Genomic DNA, 19,038 nt, shown 5'->3' on the forward strand with positions numbered 1-19,038 from the left:
GGAACACACACACACACCCATGCCAAAAACATTTACCAACACAAGCATTTCACAAAGCATCTCCATCAAGTTTCCCTGGCTAGGAGAACTTTCAAAACAGCGTCCATCTGTAAAACAAATAGCGAGCCCCTACAGAGGTGTGCAAAGAATCCAGATGATCAAAGTGTGGGAGAATGGCAGCCTCGTCCTGGCCTGGCTATTATCAGGGCCATGAATGGCTGTCTTCTCGCCTTTTGTTGGCCCAAGCATTGACAGTCACTCACCCGGCAATGACTGTCACACCAGCGTAAAGAGCCAGCCGCCGACAGAGGCCAACCACATCAAACGAGCCTGTCGAGGGGCCCTACTCGTGAACCGTAACAAGAAACACCTCCTGATCCTCACCTACATCTCAGTAGCAGACACCAACCGCTGTGACTGTGATCCCAACCACCACCTCCATTGAGAAAGATGTACTGCCTGGACCTCATTTCCCAGCCTGGCCTCTCAAGTAGTACTTATGTTAACTTCCAGCGCCTCACACAAAAGGCTGCACAAGTCTTTAGGAATGCTTTACGGGTGACAAGAGGAATCTGACACTTGTTAGGTCAAACGGCATGCAGGCTATTAGAACGATGTAGAATTTATTTTCTGCATTACTTCAACTAAGGATACAATGAAAAGGGCCAATGAAAGAATATTCCATTTTGATGCAGCATGTAAGTGAATCTCATTGTATTGTATTGCAGAAGCACTGTGCATTTGTTTCAAAGGGTATGCTGAGTATGATATTGTAGTGAACAGAGGGGCTGTATGCATCACACCAGTAGGGTTAACCGAACCAATTTACAAGCAGAACTAATATGATTATTTTTAAACATGGTGTTATATTGTAATTACACATTGACAATTGGCAGTTCAAATGTTCAAAAGTTCATCAGTGGTATTTGGAAGCCTTCCAAAAGGTTGTGATGTGGCAATTTTTCATTCCAACCAACACATAATTGTACTGCAAGACCACTTATATGTTACACCTAGTTTGACCTTAGTTCTACTTATTTTATGGTGAGGCTGCCACCTATAGGTGATATAGGTCATACACAGGTTTGAAACTCATTGTCCTTTATTTTTTTCAACAGAGGTCATAATTTCTATTATTTTATTTATTTTATTTAACCTTTATTTAACCAGGTAGGCTAGTTGAGAACAAGTTCTCATTTGCAACTGCGACCTGGCCAAGATAAAGCGTAACAATTCGACACATACAACAACACAGAGTTACACATGGAATAAACAAAACATACAGTCAATAATACAGTAGAACAAAAGAAAACAAAAAGTCTATATACAGTGAGTGCAAATGAGGTAAGTTAAGGAAATAAATAGGCCATGGTGGCGAAGTAATTACAGCATGAAATTGATCAGATATTCCTGAATAATACAATAAAACTTCATTTTCAACAAACATAACAGTTATTATTCACTGAGACTGAAGGTAAAACAAAATCAACTAAACGCATACATTTCACAAATTGCATATTTATGATTCCTTGTTTAATTGGAAATATTTTACACTCCATTGCAGGAAAAAACGTGTACCTTCTTTCAAAACAAACACTGCTCGATTTATCGGTGCTCTTCTATCCGTGCCTGTACTCAGATCCATTGTGTTCGATTAGCTGGTGTAATTCAAAATGGCAGCCTAGTGTGGGGGAAAGTAATGCGGTTATTATGTCAACATGTCACTTTTGAGACTCTGTACCTTTCCAAAGTGTCTGAGTGGTCGCATACTGTTGGAAATAAGTGTTCGTCGCGTGCCATATGTTGACCATTGCCTTACAATCCGGAATAACATTGAAAGGCACATTTCAGGTATGTTTTGTCCCTTGCTATCTAGCTAACGTTACTTACTGTATGTCAAGCCAAGGGGACGGGTGCACGAGACAGTTCCAGCACAGCACTGTCTAGTTATAATATATAACTAGTTATATCCTAGTTATATATATATCCTTGCAATATTTGGTATCCCTCGATAACTATCTATTAGTATTATAATATATACATTGATTTACGGGCTGTAGTTGACCAGCTATTACATACCCATGCTCAATTCTCATCCTGTCGAGATTTTAAAACCACGTTTGTAAACGCAGAGATGAGCTAAATGACTGTATTTACAGCTTATGTAACTATATTAGGATCTCCATCTTATAAACTTGCAGGTCGTTGCCTGTCAAAAACGTCAATGCAATATTTGCTCAATTTTATTTCTAAACCTCAACACGAATTGGCATCTAATCTGCGAATGTCCAAGGATTGTTTTTGAAAAACACAACTAAAGTCACAGTGCATTCAGTGTGTCAGTTTTTGTCAAAGAAAAGCTCACAACACCTACTACTTGCAGAGCCACCATGGACATCACAACGAAGACATTTCTCAGCTCTGATCCCAAAGAAAGAAGATGGGAAAAAACGAGTATGGGAACAATCTCAGCTGCTGGATGGTGCGTAGGCCTACTTGCTTTACTAGGTTTGGAAATGGTCAATGGTTTTACATTTTGCATGCTATTCTTGATTATTTCATTATTTTCTCTCTTCCCTTCCTCTTTGCAGTGCTCGAAGCCAGGATCCAGCAACTCCAATCTGACGTCATTGTAGATGTCCAACATGAAAAGGTGCAATTTGTTAAAGCTTCCAAGTCAGGGATAGGGGCTTCTTCAGGGAACAGTCCCAAGAATGTGTTTGGGGAGAGGACTGAGGTGCCCAAGGCGGGACAGACTATTAGTAAGGGAGGGGGACAGACTGGTAAAGGAGAGGGCAAAGATGCATCAGCCTCCAAATCCCGCTGGATGGAGAAACTGAGCCAGGAGAAGAAGACTAAAACAAAGAAACTGAAGCAGAAGCTAGGCCTAGAGGATAAACCTGTGAAAAGCAGCAAAGGCAAACTGATGCTACCAGGTACCTCACATAAAACAATATCGACAAAAGCAGGAATAAAGACTGCATCAACTGTTAAAAAGAGTAAAAGTCTGAAAAACCAAGAAAACACCATGGCAGCTTCAAAGCACGAGCACACTATGGCAGCTGCACCGGTTGCTGCTGCTAATGTGCCTATTAGAAAAGCCAAAGGGAAGGGTAAAGCCTCGAAGGAGCCGGCTCCTGAGTTGTCGGAGGCCAGGAACAGGGCCGAGGAGATGGAGAGGAAGGCTGAGGCCAAGGCCCGGGAGCTGGCAGAGGTGGAGGAGCTGGAGAGGAAGCTGAACCAGTGGGCTGTGTCGGCCAGACCTGAGCTTGTGCAGGATAACAGCGAGGCCAGGGTGTACGGCGACGTCCAGCGCAGTGTGCGCTGCTACCTGGAGGCCTGTGTGTTCTGTGGGGACATCGACAGAGCTCACCGCTTTCTGCTCAGCCACCACCGTATGGTCAGCCGACGCAACCTGCTCAACATAGGACTCTACAACATCATGATGAGGGTCTGGGCCAAGAAGGTAAGTGCAGCTCAGTATTTTATTTCTATGGCATGTAGAGCTGCAACTCTGTGGTATTTTACAGACTTAGAAATTATGCAGGGCCTCCCCATGTGGAATATAAGATCATCCTGAGTGTGTCTCTCCTTGTTGTATTCCAGGGCTCTTTAAACCAGATTGGCCGTATGTTCATTCTGATAGAAGAGGCTGGTCTGAAGCCTAACCTTGGCTCTTACTGTGCTGCTCTGGAGTGTATGGGTCGAAACCCTGACTGTTCCCCACATGTCATCAACAGGTAGGCTAACCCACAGACATTTACAGGCCTTAACTTTGTGTAAGATAATTATTTGTGGTCTTGTATGATTATTTCTAGGTGGCCAGTGCATGCGTTGCCTGAGTTTGCCACTAGATGATGTCAGACTCTCCTATTAGCTTTGCGGTTCATGTTTCTCTTTATTCTATCCTCTTCTGTTATACAGTGTTAACAACAAAAATGTATGCATGCATTACTTTAATTCGCTTTGGTTAAAAACGTATGCCAAATGCATTTATTATTATTATTATTATTATTATTATGTCTAGACATACTGGGATTCACAAAAGCCTGATGAAATATTCTGAAAATTAGACATTGAGCAGCTAGTTAAATATGAGATCTGATATTTCTGCCCATTTTTTTTACCCCACGCCTTTACCATGGTCTTTTATTTTAAAGAAAGCTGCTATAATAGTTCCTGTAATATGTTGTTGAGTGGGGCATTGTGGCTCATTGTGGAGTGCTGAGCATGTGGACCAGCTGTGTGTGGAGAGGTGCCATCGAAGCGTCTCCTGGAACTGAGGTGGCAGGTCAAGGAGAAGTGTTGTAGTTCAGCCTCCGTGATCCATCATTTCCTGCTCTCCTCCATCACTATAGGGCCTATTGTGGTCTCCACATCAACCCATTAGAGGAAACTGTTTTCAAGTGGACTGGTTACTATGTGTAACATCCTGTGCTATGTTATTTTATCCATTATCAATTTATCCTTCTGATATACACTATATATACAAAAGTATAGTCAATTTGTCTATTTCAACAACACCCATTGCTGACTGGTGTATAAAATTGAGCACGCAGCCATTCAATCTCCATAGACAAACATTGGCAATAGAATGGCGTTACTGAAGAGCTCAGTGACTTTCAACGTGGCACCATCATAGGATGCCACCTTTACAACAAGTCCGTTTGTAAAAAATGTGCCCTCCTAAAGCTGCCCCGGTCAACTGTAAGTGCTGTTATTGTGAAGTAGAAACGTCTAGGAGCAACAAATTCTCATCTGAAAAGTGGTAGGCCACACAAGTTCACAGAATGGAACCTCCGAGTGCTGAAACACGTAGTGTGTAAAAATCGTCTGTCCTCGGTTGCAACACTCACTACCGAGTTCCAAACTGCCTCTGGAAGCAACGACAGCACAAGACCTGTTTCGTCGGGAGCTTCATGAAATGGGTTTCCATGGCATAGCAGCCGCACACAAGCCTAAGATCACCATGCGCAATGCCAAGCGTCGGCTGGAGTGGTGTAAAGCTCGCCGCCATTGGAAACACGTTCTGGAGAAGTGGAAACACGTTCTCTGGAGTGATGAGTCACGCTTCACCATCTGACAGTCTGACGGACAAATCTGGGTTTGGCGGATGCCAGGGGAGTGCTACCTGCCCGAATGCATAGTGCCAACTGTAAAGTTTGGTGGAGGAGGAATAATTGTCTGAGGCTGTTACATGTTTCCGGCTAGGCTCCTTAGTTTCAGTGAAGGGAAATCTTAATGCTACAGCATACAATGGCATTCTAGATGATTCTGTGCTTCCAACTTTGTGGCATCAGTTTGGGGACAGCCCTTTCCTATTTCAGCAGGACAGTGCCCCCGTGCACAAAGCAAGGTCCATACAGAAATAGCTTTGTCGAGATCGGTATAGAAGAACTTGCCTGGCCTGCACAGAGCCCTGACCTCAACCCCATCAAACACCTTTGGGATGAATTGCAACGCCGACTGCGAGCCAGGTCTAATCCCCCAACATCAGTTCCCGACCTCACTAAAGCTCTTGTGGCTGAAAAGAAGCAAGTCCCCACAGCAATATTCCAACATCTAGTTGTAAACATTCCTAGAAAAGTGGAGGCTGTTATAGCACCAAAGGGGGACCGACTCCATTTTAATGCCCATGATTTTGGAATGAGATGTTCAATGAGCAGGTGTTCACATACTTTTGACCATATTGTGTATTTTAATATGCTTCTTCTATATTGTGTTTTCAATTGTTTCGACTCTTGGCCAACTGAACGGAAGCTTGGGAAGTTGTGAATACTGTAGCAGAGTACCTACAGAGAAAATAATTGATGCGTATCAGGTGTCAATAAGGGATACAGTATTTGTCTCGTCCAGATGTATCACAACTATAATGGCCAAATAACTTCTTAAAATGAAGCACATTAATCTGATTTACAAGGGGTGTAGAGCCTAACTGGCATACATAAGCAGCACGTGAGTTTCAAGTTTGGGGAAGATAATTTTCACCATAACAATGCACCTTTATAATAAAAGCATTACATGCATAATTGCATTTGCGGTCACTTTTGATAATGGTGTTTTCGCGCTAATGGAACATTCGTGCATCCCAGACTATGTTTGGAACAGAATAGAATAGAATAGGTCGACTTTTGTACTACGGGGATAGTAGATTGACATAGACTAGTGCTGTTTGCTGTTCGTTCGGCCTACTCATCTTGTTGGCTGATGAAAAGTAATGTGGACAGTTCTTCCAATATCGTTAATATGCATCTCGGAATTGGATAAGGACGTGTGCAGTTGCGTCCCCCATGTGACTCTTCACTTGTAGCCTGTGAGAAAGACCCCATCACGTGATAAGTGACAGGTGATTCAGAGCGCTCAGCACTCGGAGAGAAAGTTCACTGGTCGCAAAAGGCATAGATTTTTTGGGGGGGTTCATTACGGCCACACAAAGGGGATACTGCCGTGAAATTCTAGCTATTATCAAGTGCTTGTCAAATTGTGAATGAGTGACTGATGTAGTCTGTACAGTCTGCACAAAAACAACAAAGCAGCTTATGCCTTTCAAGCAACTTTTTTTCAAATCATTAGTCGCATCATGCAGCCTTACAATGTATTAAACTTCAAAACATATATCCCAACATATGTAGAAATAAAGTTCCAGTAATAACTCTAAGTTAAGAATATAGGAATACCTATTTCTTTGTTAACCACTCAACACAGATTAGCCGTGTGTGTACACTCCCTCAAATCGTTTGGAGAAAATGTCTTTTCTATTTTATTCAACTTTTTTCAATTGTATTCTTCATACTATAAAATAATGCCACTGAATTCTAAGCTAATCAAATCAAATCAAATCAAATTTATTTATATAGCCCTTCGTACATCAGCTGATATCTCAAAGTGCTGTACAGAAACCCAGCCTAAAACCCCAAACAGCAAGCAATGCAGGTGTAGAAGCACGGTGGCTAGGAAAAACTCCCTAGAAAGGCCAATACCTAGGAAGAAACCTAGAGAGGAACCAGGCTATGTGGGGTGGCCAGTCCTCTTCTGGCTGTGCCGGGTGGAGATTATAACAGAACATGGCCAAGATGTTCAAATGTTCATAAATGACCAGCATGGTCGAATAATAATAAGGCAGAACAGTTGAAACTAGAGCAGCAGCACAGTCAGGTGGAAGTTGAAACTGGAGCAGCAGCATGGCCAGGTGGACTGGGGACAGCAAGGAGTCATCATGTCAGGTAGTCCTGGGGCATGGTCCTAGGGCTCAGGTCCTCCGAGAGAGAGAAAGAAAGAGAGAAGGAGAGAATTAGAGAACGCACACTTAGATTCACACAGGACACCGAATAGGACAGGAGAAGTACTCCAGATATAACAAACTGACCCCAGCCCCCCGACACATAAACTACTGCAGCATAAATACTGGAGGCTGAGACAGGAGGGGTCAGGAGACACTGTGGCCCCATCCGAGGACACCCCCGGACAGGGCCAAACAGGAAGGATATAACCCCACCCACTTTGCCAAAGCACAGCCCCCACACCACTAGAGGGATATCTTCAACCACCAACTTACCATCCTGAGACAAGGCTGAGTATAGCCCACAAAGATCTCCGCCACGGCACAACCCAAGGGGGGGGGGGGCGCCAACCCAGACAGGATGACCACAACAGTGAATCAACCCACTCAGGTGACGCACCCCCTCCAGGGACGGCATGAGAGAGCCCCAGCAAGCCAGTGACTCAGCCCCTGTAATAGGGTTAGAGGCAGAGAATCCCAGTGGAAAGAGGGGAACCGGCCAGGCAGAGACAGCAAGGGCGGTTCGTTGCTCCAGAGCCTTTCCGTTCACCTTCCCACTCCTGGGCCAGACTACACTCAATCATATGACCCACTGAAGAGATGAGTCTTCAGTAAAGACTTAAAGGTTGAGACCGAGTTTGCGTCTCTGACATGGGTAGGCAGACCGTTCCATAAAAATGGAGCTCTATAGGAGAAAGCCCTGCCTCCAGCTGTTTGCTTAGAAATTCTAGGGACAATTAGGAGGCCTGCGTCTTGTGACCGTAGCGTACGTGTAGGTATGTACGGCAGGACCAAATCAGAGAGATAGGTAGGAGCAAGCCCATGTAATGCTTTGTAGGTTAGCAGTAAAACCTTGAAATCAGCCCTTGCTTTGACAGGAAGCCAGTGTAGAGAGGCTAGCACTGGAGTAATATGATCAAATTTTTTGGTTCTAGTCAGGATTCTAGCAGCCGTATTTAGCACTAACTGAAGTTTATTTAGTGCTTTATCCGGGTAGCCGGAAAATAGAGCATTGCAGTAGTCTAACCTAGAAGTGACAAAAGCATGGATTAATTTTTCTGCATCATTTTTGGACAGAAAGTTTCTGATTTTTGCAATGTTACGTAGATGGAAAAAAGCTGTCCTCGAAATGGTCTTGATATGTTCTTCAAAAGAGAGATCAGGGTCCAGAGTAACGCCGAGGTCCTTCACAGTTTTATTTGAGACGACTGTACAACCATTAAGATTAATTGTCAGATTCAACAGAAGATCTCTTTGTTTCTTGGGACCTAGAACAAGCATCTCTGTTTTGTCCGAGTTTAATAGTAGAACGTTTGCAGCCATCCACTTCCTTATGTCTGAAACACATGCTTCTAGCGAGGGCAATTTTGGGGCTTCACCATGTTTCATTGAAATGTACAGCTGTGTGTCATCCGCATAGCAGTGAAAGTTTACATTATGTTTTCGAATAACATCCCCAAGAGGTAAAATATATAGTGAAAACAATAGTGGTCCTAAAACGGAACCTTGAGGAACACCGAAATTTACAGTTGATTTGTCAGAGGACAAACCATTCACAGAGACAAACTGATATCTTTCCGACAGATAAGATCTAAACCAGGCCAGAACATGTCCGTGTAGACCAATTTGGGTTTCCAATCTCTCCAAAAGAATGTGGTGATCGATGGTATCAAAAGCAGCACTAAGGTCTAGGAGCACGAGGACAGATGCAGAGCCTCGGTCCGATGCCATTAAAATGTCATTTACCACCTTCACAAGTGCCGTCTCAGTGCTATGATGGGGTCTAAAACCAGACTGAAGCATTTCGTATACATTGTTTGTCTTCAGGAAGGCAGTGAGTTGCTGCGCAACAGCCTTCTCTAAAATTTTTGAGAGGAATGGAAGATTCGATATAGGCCGATAGTTTTTTATATTTTCTGGGTCAAGGTTTGGCTTTTTCAAGAGAGGCTTTATTACTGCCACTTTTAGTGAGTTTGGTACACATCCAGTGGATAGAGAGCCGTTTATTATGTTCAACATAGGAGGGCCAAGCACAGGAAGCAGCTCTTTCAGTAGTTTAGTTGGAATAGGGTCCAGTATGCAGCTTGAAGGTTTAGAGGCCATGATTATTTTCATCATTGTGTCAAGAGATATAGTACTAAAACACTTGAGCGTCTCTCTTGATCCTAGGTCCTGGCAGAGTTGTGCAGACTCAGGACAACTGAGGTTTGGAGGAATACGCAGGTTTAAAGAGGAGTCCGTAATTTGCTTTCTAATAATCATAATCTTTTCCTCAAAGAAGTTCATGAATTTATCACTGCTAAAGTGAAAGTCATCCTCTCTTGGGGAATGCTGCTTTTTAGTTAGCTTTGCGACAGTATTAAAAAGGAATTCCTCAATTAAGTTAGAAAAATAGGATGATCGAGCAGCAGTAAGGGCTCTACGGTACTGCACGGTACCGTCCTTCCAAGCTAGTCGGAAGACTTCCAGTTTGGTGTGGCGCCATTTCCGTTCCAATTTTCTGGAAGCTTGCTTCAGAGCTCGGGTATTTTCTGTGTACCAGGGAGCTAGTTTCTTATGAGACATTTTTTTAGTTTTTAGGGGTGCAACTGCATCTAGGGTATTGCGCAAGGTTAGATTGAGATCCTCAGTTAGGTGGTTAACTGATTTTTGTCCTCTGGCGTCCTTGGGTAGGCAGAGGGAGTCTGGAAGGGCATCAAGGAATCTTTGTGTTGTCTGTGAATTTATAGCACGACTTTTGATGTTCCTTGGTTGGGGTCTAAGCAGATTATTTGTTGCAATTGCAAACGTAATAAAATGGTGGTCCGATAGTCCAGGATTATGAGGAAAAACATTAAGATCCACCACATTTATTCCATGGGACAAAACTAGGTCCAGCGTATGACTGTGACAGTGAGTGGGTCCAGAGACATGTTGGACAAAACCCACTGAGTCGATGATGGCTCCGAAAGCCTTTTGGAGTGGGTCTGTGGACTTTTCCATGTGAATATTAAAGTCACCAAAGATTAGAATATTATCTGCTATGACTACAAGGTCCGATAGGAATTCAGGGAACTCAGTGAGAAACGCTGTATATGGCCCAGGAGGCCTGTAAACAGTAGCTGTAAAAAGTGATTGAGTAGGCTGCATAGATTTCATGACTAGAAGCTCAAAAGACGAAAATGTCATTTTTTTTTTTGTAAATTGAAATTTGCTATCGTAAATGTTAGCAACACCTCCGCCTTTGCGGGATGCACGGGGGATATGGTCACTAGTGTAGCCAGGAGGTGAGGCCTCATTTAAAACAGTAAATTCATCAGGCTTAAGCCATGTTTCAGTCAGGCCAATCACATCAAGATTATGATCAGTGATTAGTTCATTGACTATAATTGCCTTTGAAGTAAGGGATCTAACATTAAGTAGCCCTATTTTGAGATGTGAGGTATCATGATCTCTTTCAGTAATGACAGGAATGGAGGTGGTCTTTATCCTAGTGAGATTGCTAAGGCGAACACCGCCATGTTTAGTTTTGCCCAACCTAGGTCGAGGCACAGACACGGTCTCAATGGTGATAGCTGAGCTGACTACACTGACTGTGCTAATGGCAGACTCCACTATGCTGGCAGGCTGGCTAACAGCCTGCTGCCTGGCCTGCACCCTATTTCATTGTGGAGCTAGAGGAGTTAGAGCCCTGTCTATGTTGGTAGATAAGATGAGAGCACCCCTCCAGCTAGGATGGAGTCCGTCACTCCTCAGCAGGTCAGGCTTGGTCCTGTTTGTGGGTGAGTCCCAGAAAGAGGGCCAATTATCTACAAATTCTAACTTTTGGGAGGGGCAGAAAACAGTTTTCAACCAGCGATTGAGTTGTGAGACTCTGCTGTAGAGCTCATCACTCCCCCTAACTGGGAGGGGGCCAGAGACAATTACTCGATGCCGACACATCTTTCTAGCTGATATGCACGCAGAAGCTATGTTGCGCTTAGTGATTTCTGACTGTTTCATCCTAACATCGTTGGTGCCGACGTGGATAACAATATCTCTATACTCTCTACACTCGCCAGTTTTAGCTTTAGCCAGCACCATCTTCAGATTAGCCTTAACGTCGGTAGCCCTGCCCCCGGGTAAACAGTGTATGATCGCTGGATGATTCGCTTTAAGTCTAATACTGCGGGTAATGGAGTCGCCAATGACTAGAGTTTTCAATTTGTCAGAGCTAATGGTGGGAAGCTTCGGCGTCTCAGACCCCGTAACGGGAGGAGTAGAGACCAGAGAAGAATCGGCCTCTGACTCCGACCCGCTGCTTAATGGGGAAAACCGGTTGAAAGTTTCTGTCGGCTGAATGAGCGACACCGGTTGAGCGTTCCTACAGCATTTCCTTCCAGAAACCGTGAGAAAGTTGTCCGGCTGCGGGGACTGTGCCAGGGGATTTACACTACTATCTGTACTTACTGGTGCCACAGACGCTGTTTCATCCTTTCCTACACTGAAATTACCCTTGCCTAACGATTGCGTCTGAAGCTGGGCTTGCAGCACAGCTATCCTCGCCGTAAGGCGAGTACAGCGGCTGCAATTAGAAGGCATCATGTTAATGTTACTACTTAGCTTCGGCTGTTGGAGGTCCTGACGAATCGTGTCCAGATAAAGCGTCCGGAGTGAAAAAGTTGAGGAAAAAGCTAATCTTGTCTGCTAAATGAACTAGTGTAGCCCACAGCCATTTGGCATAGCCTGATCAGTACCTAATACAAGGACAACTCAGAGTATTCTATTCTTCTGAAATAGACTACATTTTCTTCATACCATGCTTCGTTAGACCGGTCTAAAATAAATAATGGATTTATTGTGACGGTGTAGGCTATATTACATGGATTTATTAGACTATTTAAAATGTAGATGTTCCAAAGGTCTGCATCAGTGACTTGTAGGCTGTGTGTGGAAGCCAGGAGTGGCTAAATGTGTTTATGTTAATTAACGGTCAATTACTGTGAGACCGACAGTTATTTGCTTGATAATCACCAGCTGACGAAGTTTCGTCACCACCGCAGCATTAGCCTGGGGGAGAAATCACCATTGAGTGTTATTAATTGAGTTTAGGCCAATGGTGGTGTCAGTGACTGTATGCTTCCTCCAGACATAGATTGATTGCATGGCATGACATTAAGCATGGAGGCACACACAACGCATCGGCACACTGTTCACCTCTAGCTATCCCAGTACTAGATCTGTCATAATGAGTGTCTCTGATGTAGGCTAGGCCAATCTGCTGGCTGACTATATAGAGACAGGAGCCGGATGGATTTCAGTCACGTCAAATGGATTGTGATTGATACTGTATGCTTTTGGTTTCTTAACAACTTGCTGTCAGTAATTTGATTTTGCTAACAATTTGTCGTTGTCAATTTGCTGACTAGAACGTTTGGCTAATTGATTCAATGTTTTTATTTTTCTCTCTGCACAAACTGGCTGGTATGAAGGTGTTAATATTCATAATAACACAGGTTTTTCTATCAGATTTTCTTTCTAGTTGTGTTGGACTGCAGAACTTGTCTCCAGCTATCCCTCCCTACTACTGTTCCCCCTGAGGATGTCACCCTATGCAGTGTGGCCCAATGACAAAGCAGGTTGCAGTGCAGTAGGGGTGGAGAGGGGCAGCTGGTTGGTCCATCGATCGCTGTAAGGTGATACCAATGACATTGTTGTTCTGCGGTGGTGCTCTCTTGCTAACTCTTCAGCCCAGCCAGTACATATTTTTCGCACACTCTGTTCTTCTTCCCCTGTTCGTCTCCAGTTCCCCCTCTCTCTTCCTGTCTCTGGCCATACTGTATCTCCTGTTCAGATATGGTTGCCATTGTCCGCAGTGGCGCTGTGCCTAGCGACTAGCATCCTTTTAAAGCACATGTCATTCCTACAGAACTAAATCTTCAGCTTGCTCAATTCAGCTTGCTTCCTCTGAATGGTGTTTTTTTTCACTGGTTGCCCTTTTCTTGTGGCAACGGGTCACAAATCTTGCTGCTGTGATGATGGCACACTGTGGTATTTCACCTAAAAGATAGGAGAGTTGATCAAAATTGCATTTGTTTTTGAATTATTTGTGGGTCTGTATAATCTGAGGGAAATATGTGTCTCTAATATGGGCATACATTTGGCAGGAGGTGAGGAACTGTATCTCAGTTTCCACCTAATTTTGTGGGCAGTGTGCACATAACCTGTACAGCGGCCTCTCAATAGCAAGGCTATACTCACTCAGTGTACATAGTCAAAGCTTTCCTTAATTTGGGGTCTGTCACAGTGGTCAGGTATTCTGCCATTGTATACTCTCTGTGTATGTTTTTTGGTTAATTCTTTCCATTGTGTCACGTAATTATATTTGTACCTCTCTTTGTTGTCATGGGCCAGCTTGCTGAGGGGACTGTTCTTCAGGTTCATTGCTCTGTATCAGAGTTTCCTAAAACAATAATTGCCCACCTCACGGTTCAGCTGTCAGAGATTTGAGCACTAAATGCATCAGGGCATTGCATACATAGGCCAATAGGCTTAGTCGTCCACTGTGTGACATTTAATATATAAATATATACAGTACCAGTCAACTTTGGACACACCTACTCATTCCAGTTTTTCTTAATTGTACTAGTTTCTACATTGTAGAATAATAGTGAAGACATCAAAACTTTGAAATAAACACATATAGAATCATGTTTTAACCTAAAAAGTGTTAAACAAATCCGAATATATTTTCTATTTGAGATTCTTCAAAGTAGCCACCCTTTGCCTTGATGACAGCTTTGCACACTCTTGGCATTCTCTCAACCAGCTTCATGAGGTAGTCAACCTGGAATGCGTTTCAATTAACTTCTTATGGCGGCAAATTCAAATAAAATGATATACAAATCACTTTCATTAAATCACACATGTAAGATACTAAATTAAAGCTACACTCGTTGTGAATCCAGCCAACATGTCAGATTTTAAAACGGCTTTTCGGCGAAAGCATAAGAAGCTATTATCTGATGATAGCACAACAGTAAACAAAGAGGGTAGCATATTTCAACCCTGCATGCACTACACAAAACGCAGAAATAAAACATGCCTTAGCTTTGACAAGCTTCTTTTGTTGGCACTCCAATATGTCCCATAAACATCACAATTGGTCCTTTTGTTCGATTAATTCCGTCCATATATATCCAAAATGTCCATTTTTATTTGGCGCGTTTGATCCAGAAAAAAACAGCTTCCAAATTGCGCAACGGCACTTCAAAATATTTCAAAAGTTGCCTGTAAACTTTGCCAAAACATTTCAAACTACTTTTGTAATACAACTTTAGGTATTTTTAAACGTTAATAATCGATCAAATTGAAGACTGGTCTATCTGTGTTCAATACAGGAAGACAACAAACCAAGCTACTTTTCAAGTCTTGCGCAACTCTCAACAGTGTTACGCAGTTCCTAGATGGCCATACTTCTTCATTGCACAATGGAATAACCTCAACCAAATTCCAAAGACTGGTGACATCCAGTGGAAGCGGTAGGAACTGAAAACAAGTTCCTAAGAAATATGGTTTCCCAATGAGAAAAAAAGAAGATTCTGAACGGTTAGTCCTCGGGTTTGTGCCTGTTACATAAGTTCTGTTATACTTACAGACATGATTCAAACAGTTTTAGAAACTTCATAGTGTTTTCTATCCAAGTCTTCTAATAATATGCATATCTTATATTCTTGGCATGAGTAGCAGGAAGTTGAAATTGGGCAAGCTATTTATCCAAAAGTGAAAATGCTGCCCCCTATATTAACAAGGTGTGCCTTGTTAAAAGTTCATTTGTGGAATTTATTTTCTTAATACATTTGAGCCAATCAGCTGTGTTGTGACAAGTTAGGGCTATCTTCTGTATACCCTCCTATTTCGTAAAAGACCAAGTCCATATTATGACAAGATCAGCTCAAATAAGCAAAGCGAAACCACAGCATCATTACTTTAAGAGATGAACGTCAGTCAGTCTGGAAAATTTCACATCTCAACACCAAGTGTTCAGAGGAGACTGAGTGAATCAGGCTTTTATGGTCGAATTTCTGCAAAGAAACCACCCCTAAAGGACACCAAAAAGAAGAGAAACATGCGCAATGGACATTAGACTGGTGGATATCTGTCCTTTTTGGTTTGATGAGTCCAAATTTGAGATTTTTGGTTCCTACCGCCGTGTCTTTGTGAGATGCAGAGTAGGGGAACAGATAATCTCTGCATATGTGGTTCCCACAGTGAAGCATGGAGGAGGATGTGTGATGATGTGCGGGTGCTTTGCTGGTGACACTATGATAGACAGCCTCTCCATAACAATTTGGCCTGCTACAATTGTATTTATCGGCAATTACCGACTAACAAAAACCCTGCTCTGTATGTGATTGCTTTGTTATTGAATGTTTGGGAATCACTTCCTTTTAGATAGTTGTAGAATTTAACAACTTTTCTCTGGATTTTTAAAATTTGCGGGTATCGTCCTAATTCTGCTCTACATGCATTATCTGGTGTTTTACATTGTACATGGAGGATGGTTTTGCTGAATTCTGCATGCAGTCTCAATTTGGTGTTTGTTCCATTTTGTGAATTCTCAGTTGTGAGTGGACACCAGACATCACAACCACAAAAGGCATTGGGTTCTATAACAGCTTCAAGTACTTTTAGCCAGTTTCTAATTGGGATGTTGAATGCCTTGTATCTCAGATAATTTACAGCTTTGTGGAAGTTACCTGTGGGGCTGATGTTTAGGCCGAGATATGTATAGTTTTTTTTTGTCTGCGCTAGTGCAATGGTGTCTAGATGGAATTTGTATTTGTGGTCCTGGCAACTGGACCATCTTTGGACACCATTATTTTTGTCTTATTGAGATTCACCGTCACCGTCTGACAGAATCTGTGCAGAAGCACCAGAACATCAGCAAATGGTAGACTGCATCCCTGTCTCACATCCCGACCCTGTAGAAAGAAATGTGTTTTTTGCCAAATTGTAATCGCACACTTGTTGTTTGTGTACATAGATTTTATAACGTCGTATATTTTTCCCCCAACACCACTTTCAATCAATTTGTATAGCAAACTCTCAAGCCAAATTCAGTCAAATGCTTTCAAATTCAGTCAAATGCTTTTTCTGAAATCAATAAAGTATGAGAAGACTTTGCCTTTGTTGTGGTTTGTTTCGGGGGGGGGGGGGTTGTTGTTCTGTGCTGTGCTGTCTGGATTGTGTGTGTAGACTAGCTTGCGGAGCTCTACCATCTTTCCTTCCAGCTTTCTCCATCTTTCTCTCCAGGGGGGGTTACTATTGTCTTGGGGCTGCTTGTGTGCAGGGCAGTTGGAGGAGTTGTGATCAGACTCAGGATGGGGGAGTCATCACCAAAAGAGAGCCCCTTGTTGTGCTCTGATCCCCTTAAAGTCCTGCTGAAACCGCACCACCACTGTTCCAGACTTGCACATGTTGACAGAGGTTGTTTCAGTTTCATGGTCCTCAATGTCTACTGGTCTGAGTTTCCACCCTGGGCCAATACCCTTTCTCATGACAGAGGGGTAGTGTGCTCTTATAGCACAGTGTCATGCAAGGAGATTAAGCCATGGAGCAGTGGGATGAAAAGGTCTCTGCATTTGGGTGGGGGAGGCTGTGATGCTCTGCTGCCATTGTTGGGTTCACATGATTTCACACCTCGGTGCTAATTGAAGTTTCAGCTGGGATATCTATCCTATCCTAGGAAGCGCGGTAGCTTAGTAGCCTTATTAACTAAACCTTTATATAACACAATTACCTTGATTTATTATTTTACTTTTTGCCTTCAGAGGTAGCTTCAGTGTGAACATTACTCACTCAGTTTTGGGTTGGATGGTATTTCCAGATTTCTTCTGTGTTTCTTCTGCAGGTTTTGATTTGACCGAATTTTTTTTCTGGATAGTCTTTGGTAGTAATAATCCTTCAAGGTAATTTTCTCCAAAATAACGGTTTTTAGATTTGGAATTTTGATGTAGAGGGTATAATCCCTTTATAAGTCATTGTGGGAAAAATCCAGGTTTGTCTAAGTTTTTGCAACTCGAATCATGTGCAGAAGAGTTCAGGGAGCCCATCAGGTCATGACCCCCCCCACCCCCTCCTTCCTGCATCATTGACCAGTTTACAGAGGAGTACAGAGTCCAGGGATGTGTCCTATAAGGCGCATTGGTGGCAGTTCTGATGGCTGAATGGTAAAGAACATCTAGCCGCTCGAGAGCACCCTTGCCTGCCGATCTATAAATGATGTCTCCGTAATCTAGCATTGGTAGGATGGTCATCTAAATTAGGCTTAGTTTGGCAGCTGGGGTGAAAGAGGAGCGATTACAATAGAGGAAACCAAATCTAGATTTAACTTTAGCCTGCAGCTTTGATATGTGCTGAGAGAAGGACTGTGCACCGTCTAGCCATACTCCCAAATACTTGTATGAGGTGACGACCTCAAACTCTAAACCCTCCGAAATAGTAATCACACCTGTAGGGAGAGGGGCATTCTTCTTACCAAACCACAACTTTGTTCTGAACACCTCCAAAACAAAAGTCAAAGTGTAGAGAGAGCTTGTTGGAAACTAAGAAATCTTTGTTCTAGAGCACTTAACACAAAATCTGAGGGGCCAGCTGAGTAAAAGACTGTATCATCTGCATATAAATGGATGAGAGAGCTTCCTATTGCCTGAGCTATGTTGTTGATTTAAATTGAGAAGAGTGTGGGGCCTAGGATTGAGCCTTGGGGTACTCCCTTGGTGACAGGCAGTGGCTGAGACAGCATATTTTCTCACTTTATACACCGCATTCTTTGAGAGAGGTAGTTAGCAAACCAGCCCAAAGACCCCTCAGAGACACCTATATTCCTTAGCCGGCCCACAAGAATGGAATGTTCTTCCGTATCCAAAGCTTTGGCCAAGTCAATAAAATAGCAGCACAATATTGCTTAGAATCAAGGTCAATGGTGTCATCATTGAGGACCTTTTAAGGTTGCAGTGACACATCCATAACCTGAGCGAAAACCAGATTGCATATCCGAGAGAATACTGTAGACCTCAAGAAATCCAGTCAGTTGACTATTGACAAGTTTTTCCAACACTTTTGATAAACAGGGCAAAATAGAAATAGGCCTATAACAGTTAGGATCAGCTTGATCTCCCCCTTTAAATAAAGGACGAACTGTGGCTGCTTTCCAAGCAATAGGAACCTCCCCAGAAAGGAGAGACCGGCTTGGCGATGATGGGAGCATCAACCTTAAAGAAGAAAGGGTCTAAACCATCTGACCCAGATGTTTTTTTGGGGTCAAGTTTAAGGAGTTCCTGTAGTACCTCGGACTCCGGGAGAAACTTTGTAGCGGTGCAGGGAAAAGATAGGGAGAAGCATCAGGGAAATTAGAATTAGAAGGGGTGGGTGATAAGGAAATGTTGGATGGGCAAGGAGGCATGGCTGAGTCAAATAGGAATCCTGACTTAATGAAGTGGTGATTAAAGAGCTCAGCCATGTGCTTCTTGTCAGTAACAACCACATCATCAACATTAAGGGACATGGGCAGCTGTGAGGAGGAGGGTTTATTCTCCAGGTCTTTAACCGTTTTTCCAGAACTTCTTGGAGTTAGATCCAGAGAGAGAGCACTGCTCCTTAAAGTAACTAACTTTGGCCTTCCGGATAGCCTGAGTGCTCTTTTTTCTCATTTGCCTGAACGATAGCCAGTATACGTGTGCCAAGCTTTTCACAAAATGCAATTCTTGAGGTGGAGTAACTCTGCAAGATCAGGGTCG

The 19,038-nt window shown here is 43.1% G+C and overlaps 1 protein-coding gene across 1 annotated transcript in view; it reads left to right on the forward strand.

Moving 5' to 3' along the window:
* The first annotated feature begins 1,652 nt into the window (after nt 1-1,652).
* The window catches only part of LOC109902485 (DNA-directed RNA polymerase, mitochondrial-like), a 98,411-nt gene continuing 81,025 nt past the window's right edge, over nt 1,653-19,038 (forward strand). Inside the window, exons 1-4 of the mRNA XM_031786156.1 lie at nt 1,653-1,851; nt 2,384-2,482; nt 2,592-3,466; nt 3,607-3,740. Of these exons, the coding sequence (XP_031642016.1) occupies nt 1,719-1,851; nt 2,384-2,482; nt 2,592-3,466; nt 3,607-3,740 (1,241 nt within the window). The 5' untranslated portion in view covers nt 1,653-1,718. The remainder of the gene's footprint in view (nt 1,852-2,383; nt 2,483-2,591; nt 3,467-3,606; nt 3,741-19,038) is intronic.

Source organism: Oncorhynchus kisutch, linkage group LG13 (genome assembly GCF_002021735.2).
Source record: "Oncorhynchus kisutch isolate 150728-3 linkage group LG13, Okis_V2, whole genome shotgun sequence".
Taxonomy (NCBI): Eukaryota; Metazoa; Chordata; class Actinopteri; order Salmoniformes; family Salmonidae; genus Oncorhynchus; species Oncorhynchus kisutch.